This window comes from Populus alba, chromosome 11, assembly GCF_005239225.2.
Source record: "Populus alba chromosome 11, ASM523922v2, whole genome shotgun sequence".
In the NCBI taxonomy this organism is placed as follows: Eukaryota; Viridiplantae; Streptophyta; class Magnoliopsida; order Malpighiales; family Salicaceae; genus Populus; species Populus alba.
Genome location: NC_133294.1, coordinates 16,445,901 through 16,466,881, shown reverse-complemented (window position 1 = coordinate 16,466,881; position 20,981 = coordinate 16,445,901). Strand labels below are relative to the sequence as shown.

Here is a 20,981-nt window from a genome sequence, read left to right as displayed (position 1 = left end):
AATATTGAAGACAACTATCAGGTCATGAAATTGTGACAACCTTGTAAAAATTAAATTAATAAATTATGAAGTATAATTCATAATCAAGTCAATATTAAAGAAGGAAATTATATATATATATATATATATATTAAAAAAAGAAAAAGAAAAACTACCCTGATTAGCTTAGGTTAATCTATCAAACCCGCGACCTGAGTTATGATATCAAAATAACCTCGTAGAAAGAAAATAAAAAAAAAATTACGAAGTTCAATTTTCAACCAATCCAATGTTAAAGGATGAAATAAAAAAATTAATTAAAAAAATACAACTCAAGTTAACCCGGGCTAACCTATTGAATCAGCAACATAGGTTATGAGATCAAGATAACTTCATACAAATTAAATAGTAAAAATTACAAAACTTTATTTTCAACAAATTCAATATTGAAATAGAAAGAGAGAAAAAACAAAATCCAAGAGACTATGATAACTTCACAAAAAATAATTTGAAAAATAATTATAAAGTTTAATTCTTAAATTAACTAATATTAAATGATGTAATTGAAAGGAAAAAAAAACTAAACAAATAAAAACAAGATTGGATTGTTAAACGGTGAAATTGAAAAAAGTATTCAATTAAACAAAAATAAAAAAAAAAGTAAACTGAATAAACCACCTTCAACTTGGTGGCAAGCTTATAGCCAAAGTCAACCCGAGTTAATTTGTTAATAAGTTATGAGATCGAGATAAACGAGTAGAAAATAAATAATATTTTTTTGAAAGAAAACTCACTTTTAAAAGATATGAATTTTAAAGGTTAAGTTGAAATATAAAAAAAAGCTAAATCTTTGAAATCGGTATATAACCCAACACAAAAAAATAAAAAAACTATAACATACACTTCTCAAAACAACTTAATATTAAAAAATAAATTTGAAAAAAATTACAAAGTAAAACAAATTGGGTTGTTGAATGACCAAATTAAAAAAAAAACTAAAAAAAAATAAAATACTATTTTAATAAATAATGTTTTATAGATATGACTATAATAATTTAGCCTCACCCTACCACTTCAATATATATATATATATATGAGGAATAACAGTACTTTTAAGCCTACTTGTATACTAACTAACAGAGATCAAGTTCTATTCTTAAACAATTTCAAGATGCATTTTCTAACCAACTTAAAGATTGATATTATTACAAATAAAATTAAATGTGGAAACAAAGTCAAGAGCAAAGGAACGCAGAAGAGTTTCTAACCAACTTTTCTAGATATTATCCTCAATGTTTATCTCAAAGAAATAAACCTTTTTAATTATTATATCTTTTGCTTTTTTAGGTTTAGTGGTGTTTTTTAAAAATATAAAATTATTTTTTATATATATTTTTAGAATTATTTTGATGTGTTAATATAAAAAAATATATTTTTTAATATTTTTCAAGTAAAATAATATTTAAAAATCAATCATTATCACAATGTCAAACATTATCTAATTATTAACATATTTTTGAATTAGTTTTACATATTAAATAAAGTTTCTTGGTAGATTATATCTATACCAAAATTACATGTCATAATTAGTTTTTTCCTTCTTGCCACCTGCAAACTCTACATGGTAATACGAAAACAATTCATGACTTTAAAAAACTCTCTCAAGAAAAAAAAAAGCTTTGAAAAATTATCTCTCAAGAAAAAAAATCTTTTTTAAGAAATAAGTTTGCCACGTGAACTATTATCTTATCATCATCTACCAGTCTCACTAGAAAACACACCAGAAATCATTGTCATTGACAATTTTTTGACATTTTCTGATGTACTTAGCCTCCTAGATTAAGGCCAAATCTGTCATTTAACAGGACAAGTGACCACCAGTTCAAGCAAAACAACACTGCATCCTAAATTGTCTGGTCTATCTTTTATTGTTGCCAAGAACAATAATAGCAACTTACTAATTATCAAACCATGGAGCCAAAACTGGTCTTAGCTTTGTTTCTGTTAATCTCTGCAACTGCTACAAGTGAATACTTTAGGCCTCCAACTCGAAAGACTCTTGATTTTTCAAGGCCTTCAAAGTCTTCTTCTCATCCCCAACAGGTTATCTTATCCTTTCTCTTTACCTTAATTTCTGTTCCGTTGATTAGATTGTGTTGATATAGAGTTTTTTTTAGTGGTTTTAGTGTTAAAGGTCGTTTCTTTTTCTAATGATCTGATCTGGGTTTTTCTTGTTTATTCATCTGGGTTCTGTGGTATTTCTTTGGTCCAAAAATGGTTTCTTGAATCGGATAAAAGTCAATTGCTTTGAGTGTGTTCAGTTGTTGCTGTTTATTTACATTGAAATTCTTGATATTTTATTGATAGAAACTATGATTTCTTGTTTAATTGGAGTTAATTTGGCTGGTGTCTGTTGGGTTTAATCATATGCTGAATATTCCCTGGAGTTTTTTCCGGAGATACTTTTCGTGTTTGTGCTTGAAGTGTTTTGGAATGATAGTTTTTATGGCTTTTCAAGGTGATTTAAAATGCTGATTTGGTATCTGAAGTGCTTTTACTCCATGGATGCCTGTTGTAGGTGCACATCTCTTTGGCTGGAGACAAGCACATGCGAGTCTCATGGGTCACTAATGATAAATCTGCTGCATCAATGGTGGAATATGGAACTTCTCCTGGAAGATACAGCAATATAGCTATAGGAGAGAGCACGTGTTATAGCTACCTATTTTATAGCTCTGGAAAGATACACCACACAGTCATTGGACCACTGGAGGATAGCACAGTTTATTACTATCGATGTGGAGGAGGTGGTCCCGAGTACAAGCTCAAGACTCCTCCAGCTCAGTTCCCAGTTACTTTTGCTGTGGCTGGAGATTTAGGTCAAACTGGCTGGACTCAATCGACACTAGATCATATTGATCAATGCAAATATGATGTGCACCTGCTGCCCGGAGACCTTTCATATGCTGATTACATGCAGCACCTCTGGGACACATTTGGTGAGCTGGTTGAGCCACTTGCCAGTGCAAGACCTTGGATGGTAACACAGGGGAATCATGAAAGAGAAAGCATTCCATTCCTCAAGGATGGTTTTGAATCCTACAATTCTAGATGGAAGATGCCATTTGAGGAGAGTGGGTCAAGTTCAAATCTTTATTATTCTTTCGAAGTTGCAGGGGCTCATATTATTATGCTTGGCTCATATGCTGATTATGATGAGTACTCCAATCAATATAACTGGCTCGAGGTTAGTTGTTTTTTATCCTTTTCCAATATTATCTTCTTTCCTGGACTGTATTAAGTTGTAAATGGTAGTTTGTTAACAAAAGGTTCCGTAAATTGGTAAGAAAATGTTAATTTGTCGAAAAACTCCTTGACATGAAATCAGGGTAATAATCGATGATGGATATCTCTGTGTTGCTCTTTCAGACTTGTCACAGCATATTTGGCGACTCCATGCTTCTAGCTGCATGTGTTCTCTTGTTTGTTAGGCATGTAGGGCATTTTGAAATAATACAGAACTTACTTTTGTCCCTTCCATGTATTTACCTTAACCTTTACTGGGACTAGTTGATATGAAACCACTTGAAAAGCAATATCTATAAACGTGTGAAACTGTATCAAATACTGCGATCTCATCTTATCATCCTTAACCCCATCTTATTGCAATTTAGAGATATCAAGGTGCAGCGAATTAGTGACCCCACTGTGAACTATGCCCTTCAGTGGTTAATGCAAAAGGCTTCAAGTTCCATCTTTTCATGAGAAAGCATGATAGTTGTCTTATTGCTATCTCGCCCTCCTCCTTTTTTTTTTAATTCAAAGCTCCATAAGAAAAAAAAAGAGCATATTTTAGTTGCTTCTAATAATGGGATTTCTCTATCATCATTGATTTACAGGCTGATCTTGCCAAGGTGGACCGGAATAAGACACCTTGGCTGCTCGTACTATTCCATGTCCCATGGTACAATAGCAACGAGGCTCATCAAAATGAAGGGGACTGGATGATGGAAGCTATGGAGCCATTACTTTATGCTGCTAGTGTGGACATCGTGCTGGCTGGCCATGTTCATGCTTATGAACGCACGGTATGGTATAGAATTTTCTGAGGCGGAGATATAGGGATACCCCCAAAATTATCTGTGTTATGACCTGGTACCTTTGAATATAAAGTTTCCAATTTGCATCACTTAATGTTTTTGGCAGTCAAATTTTCTTACAGAGAATCTTACCCCTGAAGGCATTCTCTTTGTTGAACTTCAGCATGCCTAGATATCTCTGTAATTGTGTCTCATCAACAGAGAATCTATAGCATGTGTCCTTGATGATTTTACATTGACAGAAACGTTGATTACCAAAATTAGTTCAAGGGTTGCAAACAAAAAGAAAATTGTTCAGGGGTTTATGTCTGCATATGCATTTATGGTTTTCATTTTCCTGTCATCCTTAATTTCATGAACCGTGGATTATATCATCTGTCAATCTGTTTCATAGGAACGTGTAAACAATGGAAAACTGGATCCATGCGGTGCTGTCCATATTACAATTGGAGATGGGGGAAACAGAGAGGGCTTAGCCCACAAGTATGTCCTCCTCACTATCACAACTTTCTGTTGCAACTAAACTTTTATGGGACCAAAATAATGTGAAAATAACTTTTCGACTAGTTCTTTGGCTTTCTTAGTTGTCTAAAAAACCTCTCTCAGTTGATCTCAATCTGATTTTCTTTATATTATTGACAGATACAAAAACCCACAGCCAGCCTGGTCAGTCTTCCGTGAAGCAAGTTTTGGCCATGGTGAGCTCAAATTAGCAAATTCATCTCATGCCTTCTGGAGCTGGCATAGGAATGATGACGATGAGCCTGTTAGATCAGATCAGGTCTGGATAACTTCATTGGTGAATTCTGAATGCGTTGCTGAAAAGAAACATGGACTGAGGAAGATTCTAATGGGACCTTGAGATGTTCTCATTTTTGTTGCATGTTATGCTAGAAACTTCACACTAGGGAGGTTAATGTAAATAGTTTCTGATACAATCTACCATGATATCTCAAGTTGATAACATGAAGCCGTCATCTCTAGTCTGTTTGATCACTGGTGCCCGTGGACGACCGACTGGAGTTGAATATAGTAACGGTCAATAGCTGTTGTTTTATTTTAGACATTTGTATTTTTTATACTTTACGTAATGGCTCCACCTTATGAAATATCATCGCAGGTTGTCCTCTAAAGGATGATGTTCTGCTGTTCAACTTGATCTTTATGAAAATTTTTATGAAATTTTAAATATATATATATATATATATATATTTTTTCTTTTTGTATTTCTAGATCATGCGTGTTAATATGAAAAATAAATTTAAAAAAATAAAAAAATTATTTTAATACATCTCTAAAGAAAAACCTATAATACACTTCAAAACATCCGATGGCTAGTAGATGGTTTCTTGAGTTTGGTACCTGAAATTGGTGGGATTTTGGTGGTGGAAGGGCTATGAAACAGCATTCTTAACCCTGAAAAATGGTCAGACATTTGAATGAAGAACGATTAGTCCATTTGCCTGGTACGTGATACTGTCTAAAAAGCAGAGTTAACCGAAACGTCTTGTTTCTCCATTAAAATGGATTACTGATTAGATCACTAAAATGTTCTTGGAGAAGTGCTTCAAGGGTTTGAGCTTGCAACTCCAACCTAGAAGTCTTGGTTCAATTTCCTTTGGAATCGGAATTACAAGTCAAGTTATGAAATTCCATCAGCCAAACGGCAACTTTTATGGAACAGAAAGAATTCCTTCCTGATGTAATCCAAGATCCAGCTAGTAAGAAGCCTACCTATCCTACCAGAAAGAAACAGAGAAGAACGTTTGCATGAGCTAGCTGCTCGACTAAGGAGCTAAAGCCAATTCCTTGTACGTCTTAACATGCAGCTGACTTTATGTGCCATTGGAGATCCTCAAGTATCAACAGCATGCATAGAATCAAACTTGAAACTCGAAAGTCCCGTCTAAAACTTTATTACCACCTAAGATAAAACATTACACATGATCAGAATTCCAGATACACAAACAACAAAAGGGTATCGAAACTTGAGACGAAATGAGTTTCGAATACAAATCGGAACAAGAAAAATACATGGTTTCTTGTAATGTGATGAAGACTGTAAAAATTAGGTCTCAGTTTATATGAACGGGTTGTCAATTTAGAACCAATGGGCAACACTGGAGTGTTCTCTGTGCAAACAGGTTACTGGACGGACCTGTAGGCATTCTAATCTGTAATGTCAAATAAGTCATGTTGGTGGATGGTGAGTTGTTGGCTAGATTTATCAATTGTTCGTTGAAGAAAAAATGTTCTATGGATTAAAACAAACATACATGAAAGAAGGGAACTTGGGTTTAGATTATTCTATAAAAGAGCTTCATGCTTTCTTAATCCTTGAATCCCAGCGCCCTTTGCCATTGGAAGTATTTTTGTATTTTCACACCAGTATTTTGTATAATTAGCATGGTCATTTGAGGTGTTTTGGTGTTTTTATGTTTACTTTTGAGTTTTTAAATAAGAAAAGTTGCTGGCACGCCAGTGATGGGTGGCGTTCGTGCCAGGAAGACAAGCACAAGGACTAAATGTTTATTACAGGATAATATTAACATCAAGCTGTCTCATCGAAGTTGCGGTTTCTCCTGGATGTCTGGAACGTGCTTATTATCCAAGGTCTGAATATTGCTTCACTAAATTGAAAAACATATTCAATACACTAACCCCTCCTGTCTTTTTATCGTGACATGGATCTTGATGAACATGAACTCTTGTTGAAATCCCACCAGAAGGGAGCTTATGCTTGCATTAACAAATAAATTATTAGGTGTTCATATTATGAAAGGTTCTGTTTTTATAATAAAGTCCCTAAAGAAGTATCATGACATGTTCTATTTTTTATAGAAAAAGTACTAAATAGCATGGTTTTGAAAGTTGATTTGATAGTTAATTCGGTTTAATGATCGAATCATGAGTTAAATAAATTAACCGACGTTAACCAGTTCAACAAAAAAAATTAACTTGGCAGATAAGATAATCTCTCCAGTGAACAATTGTCCATAGTTTCCACAAATCAACTAGCCAAATCTTAAAAAAAAGGGGGAAAAACTCAAAGTGCTTAATCAATATGTCATTCCTATAAAAATACAAGGACCATAATGCAACAATTGATCACGAATAACTTCCCAGTTCCCACCGTGCTTGCCACACTCCCATGATAAGAACCACTTTCCCTATACCGTAAGAACCAACAAAACGACCACGTTCTGGAAGTTCCCAGGGCAGATTCGGAAACAAAAATATTCATTTCTGGTCTCCCAAAAGCAGTTGATTTACAGAAGATTCTTTTCTTTCTTCTTCCGTTCTTTGCTTGATCTGTGACAAACCCTGCAAAGTCTTGATCTTGAAAACCAAGAGAACCGGGAAAGATGCATGACTTCTGCTTCACAATCCCATATGGACTGGTTATTGTGATTGGAGGGGTTATTGGATATTTGAGGAAAGGGAGTGTTGCATCATTAGGAGGGGGTGTGGGCACTGGTTTGGTTCTCATCTTTGCTGGATACTTGAGTCTTAAAGCTTTTTCGAAGGGGAAGAATTCATTTCTTGGCTTGGCTATTGAAACTGGTAAGACCCTCTTGGTTCTTTTCTTTGTTTGTTTTTGTTCAAAGACTGATGCTTTTTTGGGTTGGTACTGTTCACTTTTTTGATTGTGTGTGTGTTTGCATATGTATGTATGAAATGGTGTTGATCTTGATAATCTATAATAAGAATGAGTGAAAGATGGGAAATTTTATGGCTATCGAGGGTGTCTGAGAACTTCCTTGCTAAAGGAAGGGGCATGGTGTTGAAGACTTGAAGTATTTATTGAGTAAATGAAGTTTATTTTTGTGATTTATATGAGATAGTATTTATTGTTGTAATGGGTCTCCATCAAATTAGCATTAGTTAGTGAACGGGACGAAGGGGTAGTGGAATTAGTCATTTGGATCAGTGGATTGTATTTGAACTAGATTGCTTAAGTTGATTGAAGAGGTTCTGTTTTCAATTTGAGCAATTCTTTGGTGATTGAAGCATTCTCTATTATGAAGAGAAGTCGGTTGATTAGGGTGAATGAAAAGACCCTTGTTTTCAATTAGAGGGACTAAGCTACTCTTAAGTATAAGCTTTGCATTAAACCTTTCGTGTGTCATAAACAGATAAAATGGCCTGGATAGTACGGCCTATGTACGTTGGTGGTCGTACAAATCCAAGAAAGGAAAAATATCCATATTAGGAGTTTATCTTGACTGAAATGTTAATTGGTTTCTCTTCCCTATTCTGAATATCAAAACACCGACCTCTAGGCTTCAGATCCTGGTCTTTTTTTGGTTGAAAACGACACTCGTTAAATTGAAGAAAACATAACTTCCTTCACTTTGCTACTCATGTTGTGTTCATAATGCTTTGCCCTTTTCCAATTGTCTGGAAATTGTAATTATATTGATTAATCCATGTGTCTTTGGAACAGTTTGTGCAGCTGCACTGACATTTGTGATGGGTCAACGCTATATGCAAACCTCTAAGATAATGCCCGCTGGTATTGTTGCTGGTATCAGGTAAAGATAAATCTGTCTTCCTGTTACTTTCATTTCTGATTATATGTGCAGTACTTCTATCTCGGTGCTGCACATTTGCTCTAATATATAATCATAATTGATTAGTAGATATAAATATTTTTGCATTTCATTAGCTTATGCATTTGCTTTACATTTTAACTACCTCATCACTTTTCATCCCCCATGTTTGATGGTATCTATTAAACTCATGGCTGGATATTTTCTTGTGCATACTGTCCTCTTTTTTGTGAAATTCAAATCACATGAGAGCATGCCAGTCTAATATTTGGTCTGTGAGTATTGGCATAGAACTTCCGAGAGCAACATTCTCATGTTCAGTATCTTTTCTAGTATGTGCCACTGCCTAAAATATGTTAGTCCTGAACGGTTGTTGTGTTGTGTGTAATTGCACTATGCCACAATGCTTTACCTTTTGCTTTGTGAAACTTTTGATCTAATTCTTGAAGCCATACTGCTGAAGGTTCCTTTTTGTTCACACCAAAATGTCTTAGTTCTTCCTGGCTTTTGTAGTGTGCATAATTGCATCATGCCACTATGCATTAACTTTTACTTTGTGAAACCTTCGATCAAATAACACCATATTAATGGGGATTTCCTTTTTTGATTACATCATTTCATTTCGACTTCCAGGAGCATTGCACTTACCATTGTGTTTTCTTGCAGTGTTCTCATGACTGTATTTTATCTGTACAAAATTGCAACCGGTGGCAACCACATTCCAGCTAAGGCTGAGTGATGACTTTTGAGGGTTTTTATATTACTGATTTCAATAGATGCCCTGAGATTATAAAAACTCAAATATTTGTATGGAGAAATTCTAAATTTTTGAGCTGATTTGTACCAGTGTGCTGTAGCTATTAAATGTATGAACTTCATGTAGCTTACATTTTCCTTTGTCTTTCTTATCATGACCATGTGGATAAAATGTAAACCAAGGTTCAAGTGAATAAAGGAGAGAAGTTGATTAAGATCAAATGAAGTTGTTTAGATTATCTATAAGCGTGCATCTTTTTGATGGATTCTATTTAAACTCTTGATTTCTAAAATGGCAATCTTTTTGTATCTTTAGCTCAATTTTATAACCCGACTGGAGATAAAATTTGGGTCACGGACAGAAGTATTAATTTAGATTTGGATTAACCCAAAAAATATTTCTACAAAGGATCGTTAGAATGTAGAATGTTGTTTTGACAAGTAATAAAAACATATATATATATATATATATATATATATATATATATATATATATAATTGAAAGAGATGTATTTCTAGTTCCTTCAGAAATAGAATTAGCACTGGAATCAGATCCAACAATGGTGATATATACGATATCTGCGAGAAATATCAATTGTCTGTCACTGGCTGGTAAAGCCAACAAAAAACCTGGACCTCGTCATAGAAGCTGAAGGGAACAGATGCCTAATAGATTACCCCTTTTTTACCCCACTTTTAAAATTAATATTTTATAGAAAACTATATATTTCCCAATAAAAATAATTTAACCTAAAATATTAATAAATAGTGAATGAATGAAAAACTAATTTTAAAGAACTCTGGAATGATATATTTAGGATCGAGCTAGGCAAAGAATCAAAATAATAAATTTTAAAATTAATTAATTGGACTGAATTTAAAAATAATAATAAATAATTTTCTGTGACTAAAATATTTTTTTTCAAGTCGGCCGAAGTATAGAGCTTTGCTGTAAACTAGTATATTCCAAGTTAATACAGGCTACAGGCTCGAAAGCTTTTGCACTGCTGCTGCTGCTTCTTCTTCTTCTTTTTAGTTCTTAATTTATGGATATTCTGCTGTGTAAAATTTCAACATGTATGTGACTTTATCTCTACTTAAAATTATTGAAAAATACTAAAAAAATATAAATTCAATATTTTATTTCAAATAAAACAAACTAAAAAACTGAACAATTATAAAATCCATTTAAATACAAGATCGAAGCAATTGGCCTTCAAACCTTGCGTGGTGTCCAAACTAAATGACATCAATGAAAGAAAAGAACTAGGATCAATTATTGACACAAACAGCATCCATGTGCTTGCACATGTGACATTTGGTTCCTTGCTACATAGTATCCATGAACACATCGAAACATCTGTCTTCGAGAATAATTAGTATTATAATGATAATTAAAAAACTTGACTCGAGTTTCGTCCACTTGTATTAACCTGATTAATTAATTAATGGTAGAAAAATCAATTTAGTTTTTTTTATTAAAATTCTATTTTAAGGGGTATTTTTATTTATGAAATAATAATATTGTTCTGATAAAAACAAAATAGCATCAAGACAAGGCCCGATGAAAAGGAACAAGAACAATCAAAGAGCATCATCTTTACCATTTGATACCACAGATCTTCTACAGGATCTCTTTCGTTTAATACAAGTGGGAAAGATGAAGGATGTCCAAAACATGGCCTCACCCTTTTAATTTTTGGTCATCTCATCTATGTTGATAAACTAGGAATAAATAACCGGACACTAATTTACCCGGATGAATTCACAATTCACAAGTCTCAATCATTTTTTTTTTGTGCAATCAAAATCAGAATCAAACAGTGAACAAGATAATGTAAACAATCACACAAATCAACACCAAAATTTTTACGTGAAAAACTTGATGCGAGAAAAATTATGGGACTGTGGTCCACCTAAAAACTTTTACTATTAACAAATAATGGATTCACAACTGTTCTTTCTTAGATTTAACTAAGGGCTACAATATACATATTATTAAGAACAATATATTCTTGTAATACAACAAGATTAAAAAGAGAAGTGTTTAAGAAAAACTCACAATATTGACAACCCTATTTTCTATCAAAACGATCAGTTTTTATACAATCAATCTTCGATTCAACTGTTTAGAATGAAGGATAACATATTTAAAAACTGTTATCCAAATTTCAATTTGATCCAACAGGCTAAAAAACAAAAAATAAAAACAGATATTGTAACTGCCTCAACTTCCTTTCTTTCTCTCGATTTTCTCTTCTCTTTTTGTTCAAAAAATACTACTTTTTTACAGTAGCAAACACATTTAAATCAGACACACAGATAGTCCAAATGCTTCTCTTCTTAATTAATATGGTGGTCTCACCATCACATGATGGAGGACCACACACAGCAATCTACTGCTCTCTTTCACTCCTCCTATATATGGACAGACACACAGAGCTGACAAGTGAAGGGAAGATGGACACCCTCTTCTTAGTTTTGACGTTGCTTATCCCTTTCTTCCTTCTCCTTACCAAGGGAAGAAGATCACCAAAAAGGGTTCCGCCAGGTTCCCTAGGAATTCCCGTTGTAGGCCATAGCCTTCATCTTCTCCGTGCCATGAGAGCCAATACGGCAGAACAATGGCTTCAACAAAGAATACAAAAATATGGTCCGATATCAAAGCTAAGCCTCTTCGGCAAACCTACAGTTTTCATACATGGAAAGGATGCAAACAAGTTTGTATTCACCAGTGATAGCAGCACGCTTTCCAGTAGCCAACCACAATCTGTCAAGAAACTTTTGGGGGATCGATGTTTGCTGGAACTCGGTGGCCAGGATCACAAGCGCGTGAGGGACGCACTTGGCTTGTTTTTGAAGCCTGAATCATTGAAGAGTTACGTGGGAAAAATGGACGAGGAAGTCAGGATCCATATTGCGACGCATTGGGAAGGCAAGCAAGAGGTCAAGGTATGTTGATGTTGTTATTGTTAGCAAATCTTTACTATCTGATGAAGAAACACAGGTTAATTAAGAAAGTGCTTTGTGTTTACTAGGTCCTGCCTTTGATGAAGACACTAACATTCAACATCATTTGCGCCCTTTTGTTTGGGATCGAACGAGGAGCTAGAAGAGAGAAACTTGTGGACTGGTTTCAAGAAATGATAGAAGGGATGTGGTCAATCCCCATTAACTTGCCCTTCACACGCTATAACCGCAGCCTTCAGGCAAGCGCAAGCATTCGAAACATGATGAAGGATTTGATAGGCGAAAAGAGAAGGGAACTTGCAAAGAAGGGTGTTAATCCACAGAAAGACCTCATCAGTTGCATGCTTAGCCCTCGTGATGAAAACAATAGAGAAGTGATAGATGAGAATGAGATTATGGATAATGTTATGCTTGTAATGACTGCAGGACATGACACTTCATCTGTTCTGATAACTTTCCTCGTCCGAATTTTAGCTAATGATCCTTCAATTTATGCAGCTATTCTGAAAGGTATACATGACCTTTAATTCTTCTACTCTGCAACCAACTGAATTTCCTCTACTGGAAACCTGAGCTGCATAAATAACGCCAATATGCGATTTATTTATTGTTTTACCACAAACACTGAAATGAATTGTATGTTGATTATGATTATATATCATTGCAGAACAAGAACAGATTGCGAAGAGCAAGCAGAAGGGGGAGTTGTTAACCTGGGATGACCTTGCTAAGATGAAGTACTCATGGAGAGTAGCACAGGAAACCTTGAGAATGGTCTCTCCTATCTTTAGTGGCTTCAGGAAAGCCGTGAAAGATATAGAATACGATGGATACCTAATTCCTAAAGGGTGGCAAGTAAGCTCCTCACTTCCCAGTCTCTCTTTATTGCATTAGTTCATAACATTATTGATACTCTTCTTCTTCTTTTTTCTGATATTTAGATATTCTGGGTTATAAATATGACACACATGGACAGCAGCATATTTCCAGAATCGTCAAAATTTGATCCAGCAAGATTCAAAAACCAAGCTTCAATCCCACCTTACTGCTTTATTCCATTTGGAGGCGGCCCTCGGATATGTCCAGGATACGAGTTTGCAAGGATTGAAACCCTAATTACAATCCATCATCTTGTAACTCAATTTACATGGAAGTTGCTTGCGGATAATTTTTTCAAAAGGGATCCAATGCCAGTTCCAACTGAAGGACTGCCAATCCAAATCATGCCAAAGTCGACAAACAGGACATCCTAGTTTTCTAAATCTAAACAATGGAACTGGTCTAAACTCGTCTGTAGCAAAGAAAACGTTCTGTCATTCCAGCCAAAGTCTTGATTACTTGGTACCATATGTCCCACTTGTTATAGAAAGGTTGAAGTTATGTTTTAAAGCTTTGAAATAAAGAGTAGATTGACTTGATCAGGCTTGATGATTGCTCTTAAAACCGATTTTTTTTTTAATATATATATATAAAATTGACGTAGTTATAATTTTGTAGAGGAATGACACATTTTGGAAAGATATACAATTTAACAAAATCACTAATCGGAATCATGTTTTTATATTATAATTGTTATTTTGCATGTGTTTATGATGCCCGTCTATTCTCCATTCATTTAAATATTAAATTTAACATTTAAACCAAATATTTATTCAATCACCATATATTTATGCAATTGAATATTAATGGTACTTGCGTGGAGGGTATTATAAGATGTTAGATTTCTTTGAGATATTAAAATTGAAAGGTAAACATACATGTATAAAAAAAAAAACCCATCACTAGCTTGATTTAAAATTATTGCATCAGCAGCTTCAATTCTTGTTCAAGATATATAACCTTGCTTATATTCTTTCTAGCATACAACAAGAAGTTAAATTGAACTACAAGTTTAAAATTTTGTGCAATTAAATCATGGGATAATTGTTAAGTGAAAACATAATAGACAACTTAATAATGAAACAATTGTTTTTGATAGAGTTTTCTAGGCATTTGATCTTGCAATTACGAGGTTCATGTCTTGTAGGCTAATTATCAATATGGATAGCACTCATATATATGGAATGGAAGGTCCTGTTGCGGCTGATCTTCGTGATCTTGATGATGATAATGAATGAAATTGTTATTATACATCTTCTTGGTTCAAAACATGTAATATTATAATTGACTTATTATGAGAAACATCGAGCCGAAATGATATTGTATCATAAAATTAAATCACACAAAAAATAAAAGTCGTGCTATTGATGAAGTCAACCCATACACTCTTCATTGTAGAAAATACAGATAGACTCAGATGTATTATTATGTTGTGTTATTTTTTTAATTAAGAGTTATTTTTATTTGTATAACTTTTGTAATATTGTTTTAGTTAATTACCATATTGAGTGGATGAGTGGAACAACCGCATTGCATCTGCGTACTAGCCTGCGTTGTGGCTACTGTGTACAAGTGAAAGAATTAACAGCTAAAATCTTCTACACTACCATATTTACTTTCAGTAACAGACCTTTTGCCTGGCTGCTTCCACACATCAATTCAAAGAACAACGCACCCACTGTCATCAAATATTGTTACAGCAACAGCAAGAAAATGGAAGGCCGTTTAGCAATTCTGTGTTCTGTAGTATTTTGGGGGGAGTGATGGGCACCTTTCGTTCATATGGGGGTAAGGATCCATGGTGTTGTATTCTGGTAGTTCCATTCGATACTTTCCTTTAATCTGACAAAATGGGAGCTTCACATCATCTCCATCATTGCACCACTTTGGCAAGCGGCTTGAATTGTTTTCAAAAAACCTTAGTGTGTAAGCATCTTTGATCTGCATTGTCAGCAAGAAAATCAATACATTCAGGGTACTGTGACAGAGAAGAGCAGAATAAATTCAATTGTTACATTTCTTTGTTAAAACAAAAAAAGTTTCTTATGGTTCCCTGCTCTTCTTTTCTTTCGATTTCCAGCGAGGAGAATACCGATGTTAAAAATCAATTTCTTAATTAGAAACTAAACAGGTATCTGATAAGTGCTCTTGGAAGACTAACCGTAAATTCAGTCACTTGTACAGAGCCAGAAATTGGATCAAATAGTCCTGCTTCCTTGTACATTTCCAGAACAAAAGCAATACACGAGGTTGACTTCCCATCAGCATACAACCAATCATCCTGTTCAGGAATTGTCAGCAATTCCCCAAAGGATGAACCACGCTTTTCAACTTCTACCAACACATCAGGAAGATCAAGGCCCTACATGAAGCACAAAAGTTAAGAAAAAAAAAATGTTGATAGAATCAGAACACGGACCGTTTGGAAAATAACCCAAGCATAATTTTCTGACTCCAAAACAAAATAAAGATATGTGGCTTAGTATTAAGAAATAACCATATCGTTTGGATATGGCTAAAAAGATACAAGATAGGAGTAACAGACTAATCATCTTGACTCCATTAGATATGTGGCTTGGTATTAAGAAATAACCATAACGTTTGGATATGGCTAAAAAGATACAAGATAGGAGTAACACTGACAATTTGTAGCAATGTTTTAAAACCCAACCGGACCTGTTGGATTTGACCCATGACCTGACCCAGGATCTAGGCCGGGCCAGGTTAACTTGGTGTGACTAGACCTAGACAAGGGGAAAACCCATTCAAAACCCATTGATTTTTTTTCTTTTTCATTTTTTTTTCAAAATAATATTATTTTTACTTTTTTATAAAAAAAAATAAAAAAAATTGAGTTGGCTCAGGTCAACCCACCTGACCTGTGACCATGAAGATGACCAAGGATTTGCCCGAGTCGGGTATAAAAACTATGATTTGTACATATCATATTGGATACAAATGCATATTTCTAATTTCCAACCATTTATTTAAGCTAATCAGATAGCATAGAAATGCTGGACCGAATTATTAAGATACCTGAGTTCCAAGTCGTTTGTTCAAGGCTTCATTCCACATGTTAGCAGCATATTCAGGTTGCATGTGATTCCAAACTGTCATAACAGAAGCAACCTGCAGGACCACAGAGCTGGCAATCAAGCCTATGAAGACCAAAAACCTCAAAGTAAAGCTATACATTCAAACAAATGAACTGTTTTGTAAAACTTGGAAAGAACTTCTTTTGACTGGTGTCACTAATTAAACTTCTGAAACCAATATTTTCACTTGGTTTTTTTGATATAAAACTCACCAGTACCCCTAGCAGATCAAATGCACATCTTAAAATATTAAAGGATGATGTAACGGAATCTCAATGAAATTCTCCAAAGTTTTTTGAAGATACAACATACAGCTCAAACTTGTCAATGGGTAGTTAACCATCACAGATGTAGCATACAAATAAACCTAGTGGAAATGGTCATAGTCTGCCAAGAGGGTAGCGCCTTGTCTGACTTCCCAACAGAAAGAACTTCTAGCTTCATTTCATCAAGATTAAAAATTCCCATTATAGTATATGTTTTTCCTTAAGTTTACATCTTAAGTTATGAAGACATCAGCATGCAACATCAGGATATAATGCCAAAGCAACTTTCCTAGACAAACCATGTAGAAACAAGAAAATTAATTAATCACTGTAATTTCTTCCTTATCTTGGGGTAGCAACATTATGCAGATCATGGTTAACCTTGGGGGAGAGAGCGACAGATGGAAAAATCACGTTGTATAGGATACATAATAAGAAGGTAGAAGAAAAAAAAAAAAACTATAGCAGCGGCACCTAATGTTGGATAGTTTCATACCACATGAGAATCCAATGGTGGTGGATAGTTCCCATCCAGAGTGTCTATCCAGCTAAATATCATGTTATGATATCCATAAGGCTTTCCATTCATGCTCAAAGCATACTCCCAAGCAGCAGTCTCGTTAAACTTAGCTCGCACATCAGGGTGCAGAGGAAGCAATGCAATATGTGGATTTGAGTCATCCTTATTCAGCTCGAATTCCCACCATTCATCCCAAGGTAACACAGCAATAATATCTTCTCCCTGCAAAATAAATGGAAATGTTTAGATTAGCGAGGACTATTAACATGGCTATCTTGGTTTCCGAAAGAATTAAACATGAATGTTTTGAGAAATGACACGGACAGTACCACACCTTTTACATAAATTATTTAGCCTGGGCAGTACCACACTTTACTTAAGTTATTGGAGAAGAAATAGAAGATTCAAAAAACAGAGGATAAGAATCCTAGCGATGATGTTAAAAGGTTTACAATCAGTTACAAGTTACATCATTGAAGTACTTTATTGTAATATAATTTAGCAAGTTCCACTTACCTGTTCATTTTCATGTCCCGATTCACCAACCCATAATTTTCCTTCAGAATCCTTTAAGCAAACAGCAGAATGACCAGCATAAGCTCCACTAACCCACTTCTCTAAAGTCTCAAAACCACCCCACCTTCCACGAATTTTGGATATAGCAAGGAAGTCACCAGAGTGAATATCATCAACACTGACGTTGGTAACCCAAGGCTGCGGACGCTGTTCAAAGGTAGCCCCCATATGTTTCTTCAGGAATCCAATATTAGAATTCTCTCCCCATCCAGTATTTGTAAATAAGGGAAAGACATCCCATAGTGCTGAAAGGGTTCCAAGCATCCCTGCCTGCATAAGGAAAATTGAGACTCCCTGGCGTTTCACCTGATTTCACAAACGTAATAATCACAACGACAACTCAAATCTTTGAGCCAAAAGTAGACAGGCTAGCTAATGTATTAAATCCAGAAATGACAGGAAGTACAACTTACATATTCATATTCAGTTTTGCTATCCCACTCTTTAAACTCTAATGTATGTTCTCGAGATAAAAAGTAATAATCCCATGTTACACGATAGGGAGTGGCAAAGACATAAATATCCATACATGTCCAGCTGTGAGCTTTACTAACCTGAACAGCATAAAGACACATTTCAAATCACTACAAGCACAAAAAAATTTTTTCAATCACTCACGGGTACTAGCACAAATAAACCACCAACACATTGACTAACCAAAGTCAAATTCATTCCTTAAAAATAATAAATCCATATACCAAATCCTAAAAATTTCAACAAAGTGAAACAGACTTCATAATAGAGAGGGTAAAATACAACTCAGGTGCAATACTCCAGGCATTTCAAAGCCTGACGAAACTCAAACACGGTTCTAAAATTTCATAGACTCAAATCCCTATATAAATCCTCCAATTTCAACAAGACAGCTAAAATCAAGCAAACTAATCACCTTAATCCTCAATAAAAAAAAAAAAAAAAAAACACTACAAAACAATCACTTTAAATCTACATCCGTGCTACAAGAACTCAAATTCAGCAGGCATTCAAATCAAGCAAACCATGCAACAAATACTCCTATTCTCGACAAATCCATCAAAAAGCAAACCACAATATCCCCAAATTTACTTCCTTTAACACCCTGATACCAGCCAAAACGAGCCAACACTAAAAAAAAAACATCCAATTCCAACTAAAACAAAACAAAACAACCAGACTAAAACCCCAAATTAACTTCCTTCCACACCCTGGTACGCTTCAATTCAATACTGAAATCTAATAAATTCGATAACTTCAAATTTCAGCAAAAACAAAAACATAAAAAGTTATCAAGTCTTTATTACCATAAAACAAGAATTTCCCACCACCAAATTAAAAGCCAAGTTAACAAATCCTCCAAAACTCAATAAAAACCAACAACTTAAACAAAACCCAAAACAAGAAAACCGAAAAAGTTAACATCTTTAATACCTTAAGATGAAGTGTACCGCCACCAAATTCACTACCAGTCTTATTATGAAACTCCATCCAAGCCCGGTTCTCGTAAAAGCAAGCACCTTTCCAGTCACCGGTGTCTTTAAAAGCAGAGGCAGCACCAACAAATGTTGGTAAAAGGTCCACTGCACCTTTTAAGTAGTTGAGAATTGGCCATGAGACTTGCCTTGGTAACAAAGGAAGCAAGTCCTGAGGGTGGAAGGGTACTTTTATAGCTAAAGATGATTGCGCGGTGAGAAAGAAGAGAAAGAGGGAGATTGTTAGTATTGTTTTCACAGAGAAAGATAGCTCCATGAGAGAGTCAAGAATTGAAAGTTTGTCTTTCTTCTATCTTTCTTTGTTTTTGCTTGCAGTTCCTCTGGAGTGAGGATGTAGAGGAGAAGAGAAGGTTTGGTGTCCTTTGTCTTTGATTATTTTTTGTACCATGGTCATTAGCATTTTTGTTTTCTCTAATCAAGGACATGGCCTAACATGAGTGGTTTGATTTTTTTCTTTTCTTTTCATGCTTTTTAATTTAATTATTTTTATAGGAAAGTGTGTATTTCTTCACATGATTATTTCTTGACTGAGTTGTTGTGTTTCCTGCTTTCCTAAAAGGTTTGAAGTTTAGGTAGGAAGCACAGATTGAAAAATAATAATAATAATAATAATAATAATAATAATTTGGAAACATTTTGGAGATACAGCTAATTAGATTTTGTTTTAGTTTTATTGGTTAGAAGACTAAAATATTTCAAAAAATATAACTTTACTTCAAGATTTTCGTCATTAGTTTCTATAATTGATTTCAATAATGTCAATTTATTCAATAATATAATATAATTATTATAATTTTATTTTTGTTTATTCTTGTAGTTTTCATAACCATGAACATGAGTTATTTTGAATTTTCTTATTTGTTTTGAAATTTTACTAGTTGAGTTATTTTTTTTTTCTTAATTATTTTTCAAAATTATTTATATTTTTTAATAAATTAATTTCTTGATATTTTTAAATAATGGCTGAGTGTGTTTAAGAAAATTTTAGCAAGTGAGCATTTAGAATTCTAATTCTTCCTTGAATATCTTCAAAGTTCAAGCTTTTTGCAAGAAAAAAAAACTAAGCGTTTTTGTAGATTTTAATGACTAATTATTATAGGTATTTTTTTTCATTTCTTAAAATTCTTGACACTTTAAATTTTCTTTAGATATATTAATTTTTTTATTTTTTAAAATTTTGCAAAAAAAGATAAACATTGAGAGTGATAGAATAAGTTTGTATTTGGGATTGTGGTAGTTTTTATTTTTAAATTTTTTTTTAAGTGTATTTATTTTGAAAAAGTATCAAAATAATATATATTTTTAGTATTTTTACATGCTATTGTTAAAAATATATATGTATATATATTAATAAATTTTTAAATAAAAAATATTTTTTAAAAAAATTATATTTCCTAATATTAAATACACACAAATAATTTATGAACCAATAAAATACCTCAAGAGCAAAGTTTCTCAATGTAAACTAAGCATCAAGAAAGCCAACTTGTAGTGTGGAGCAACTATGATATTAAAAAAAGAAGCCGATAGTGTAATTTGATTAACAGCCTAAATTTGTTATTGCGTGTTGTTGTATTTTTTTACAAATAATTTTTTAAAAATTAGTTTTTTTTTTTTTAATATAATAATATTAAAAATAAATTTTTAAAAAAATAATTTTTCATATACTATTGTAATGTCAAAATAATGAAAGGAGAAAAAAATTTATTTTATTGTCGACTCTATCATACATGCACATGTGGTGTGGTAAGATATCAGAGTCGAGTCACCACTTAATTATTTTAATTATTTAGTTTAGACTCACTAGAAAATCTAGGT

At 33.7% G+C, this 20,981-nt stretch overlaps 4 protein-coding genes across 4 annotated transcripts; 3 read left to right on the top strand and 1 right to left on the bottom strand.

The window, feature by feature from the left end:
• Positions 1 to 1,843: 1,843 nt before the first annotated feature.
• Positions 1,844 to 5,238, top strand: LOC118047416 (purple acid phosphatase 18). The gene is made up of 5 exons (XM_035056701.2): positions 1,844 to 2,082; positions 2,558 to 3,226; positions 3,879 to 4,067; positions 4,474 to 4,562; positions 4,722 to 5,238. Exons 1-5 carry the CDS (start codon positions 1,951 to 1,953, stop codon positions 4,939 to 4,941), a joined length of 1,299 nt encoding a protein of 432 aa, XP_034912592.1. The 5' UTR covers positions 1,844 to 1,950; the 3' UTR covers positions 4,942 to 5,238.
• A 1,994-nt stretch (positions 5,239 to 7,232) lies between these two features.
• Positions 7,233 to 9,610, top strand: LOC118047417 (protein FATTY ACID EXPORT 5). Its single transcript, XM_035056702.2, has 3 exons — positions 7,233 to 7,643; positions 8,527 to 8,614; positions 9,299 to 9,610. The coding sequence occupies exons 1-3, from the start codon at positions 7,445 to 7,447 to the stop codon at positions 9,369 to 9,371; spliced, it is 360 nt and encodes a 119-aa protein (XP_034912593.1). The 5' UTR covers positions 7,233 to 7,444; the 3' UTR covers positions 9,372 to 9,610.
• Positions 9,611 to 11,777: 2,167 nt separating this feature from the next.
• On the top strand, positions 11,778 to 13,813 carry LOC118047419 (cytochrome P450 716B1). Its single transcript, XM_035056703.2, has 4 exons — positions 11,778 to 12,340; positions 12,427 to 12,868; positions 13,026 to 13,213; positions 13,300 to 13,813. The coding sequence occupies exons 1-4, from the start codon at positions 11,813 to 11,815 to the stop codon at positions 13,609 to 13,611; spliced, it is 1,470 nt and encodes a 489-aa protein (XP_034912594.1). The 5' UTR covers positions 11,778 to 11,812; the 3' UTR covers positions 13,612 to 13,813.
• A 731-nt stretch (positions 13,814 to 14,544) lies between these two features.
• LOC118047420 (uncharacterized) lies at positions 14,545 to 19,582 on the bottom strand. Its single transcript, XM_035056704.2, has 7 exons — positions 19,102 to 19,582; positions 18,108 to 18,248; positions 17,635 to 18,000; positions 17,095 to 17,340; positions 16,274 to 16,366; positions 15,399 to 15,599; positions 14,545 to 15,178 (listed from the first exon to the last, which is right to left on the bottom strand). Exons 1-7 carry the CDS (start codon positions 19,417 to 19,419, stop codon positions 14,963 to 14,965), a joined length of 1,581 nt encoding a protein of 526 aa, XP_034912595.1. The 5' UTR covers positions 19,420 to 19,582; the 3' UTR covers positions 14,545 to 14,962.
• Between the last annotated feature and the right edge of the window lie 1,399 nt (positions 19,583 to 20,981).

What these genes read in the sequence shown, in the direction of transcription:
- LOC118047416 (XM_035056701.2), top strand. Translation starts at nt 1,951, where the DNA reads ATGGAGCCAAAACTGGTCTTAGCTTTGTTTCTGTTAATCTCTGCAACT. An exon ending in ATCAATATAACTGGCTCGAG is followed by an intron (nt 3,227 to 3,878) that starts GTTAGTTGTTTT and finishes ATTGATTTACAG; the next exon opens with GCTGATCTTGCCAAGGTGGA. An exon ending in AGAGAGGGCTTAGCCCACAA is followed by an intron (nt 4,563 to 4,721) that starts GTATGTCCTCCT and finishes TATTATTGACAG; the next exon opens with ATACAAAAACCCACAGCCAG.
- LOC118047417 (XM_035056702.2), top strand. Translation starts at nt 7,445, where the DNA reads ATGCATGACTTCTGCTTCACAATCCCATATGGACTGGTTATTGTGATT. An exon ending in TGGCTTGGCTATTGAAACTG is followed by an intron (nt 7,644 to 8,526) that starts GTAAGACCCTCT and finishes TCTTTGGAACAG; the next exon opens with TTTGTGCAGCTGCACTGACA. An exon ending in GGTATTGTTGCTGGTATCAG is followed by an intron (nt 8,615 to 9,298) that starts GTAAAGATAAAT and finishes GTTTTCTTGCAG; the next exon opens with TGTTCTCATGACTGTATTTT.
- LOC118047419 (XM_035056703.2), top strand. Translation starts at nt 11,813, where the DNA reads ATGGACAGACACACAGAGCTGACAAGTGAAGGGAAGATGGACACCCTC. An exon ending in AAGGCAAGCAAGAGGTCAAG is followed by an intron (nt 12,341 to 12,426) that starts GTATGTTGATGT and finishes TGTGTTTACTAG; the next exon opens with GTCCTGCCTTTGATGAAGAC. An exon ending in TAATTCCTAAAGGGTGGCAA is followed by an intron (nt 13,214 to 13,299) that starts GTAAGCTCCTCA and finishes TCTGATATTTAG; the next exon opens with ATATTCTGGGTTATAAATAT.
- LOC118047420 (XM_035056704.2), bottom strand. Translation starts at nt 19,419, where the DNA reads ATGGAGCTATCTTTCTCTGTGAAAACAATACTAACAATCTCCCTCTTT. An exon ending in CGGGACATGAAAATGAACAG is followed by an intron (nt 17,341 to 17,634) that starts GTAAGTGGAACT and finishes TTTATTTTGCAG; the next exon opens with GGAGAAGATATTATTGCTGT. An exon ending in TACAAGTGACTGAATTTACG is followed by an intron (nt 15,179 to 15,398) that starts GTTAGTCTTCCA and finishes CTGACAATGCAG; the next exon opens with ATCAAAGATGCTTACACACT.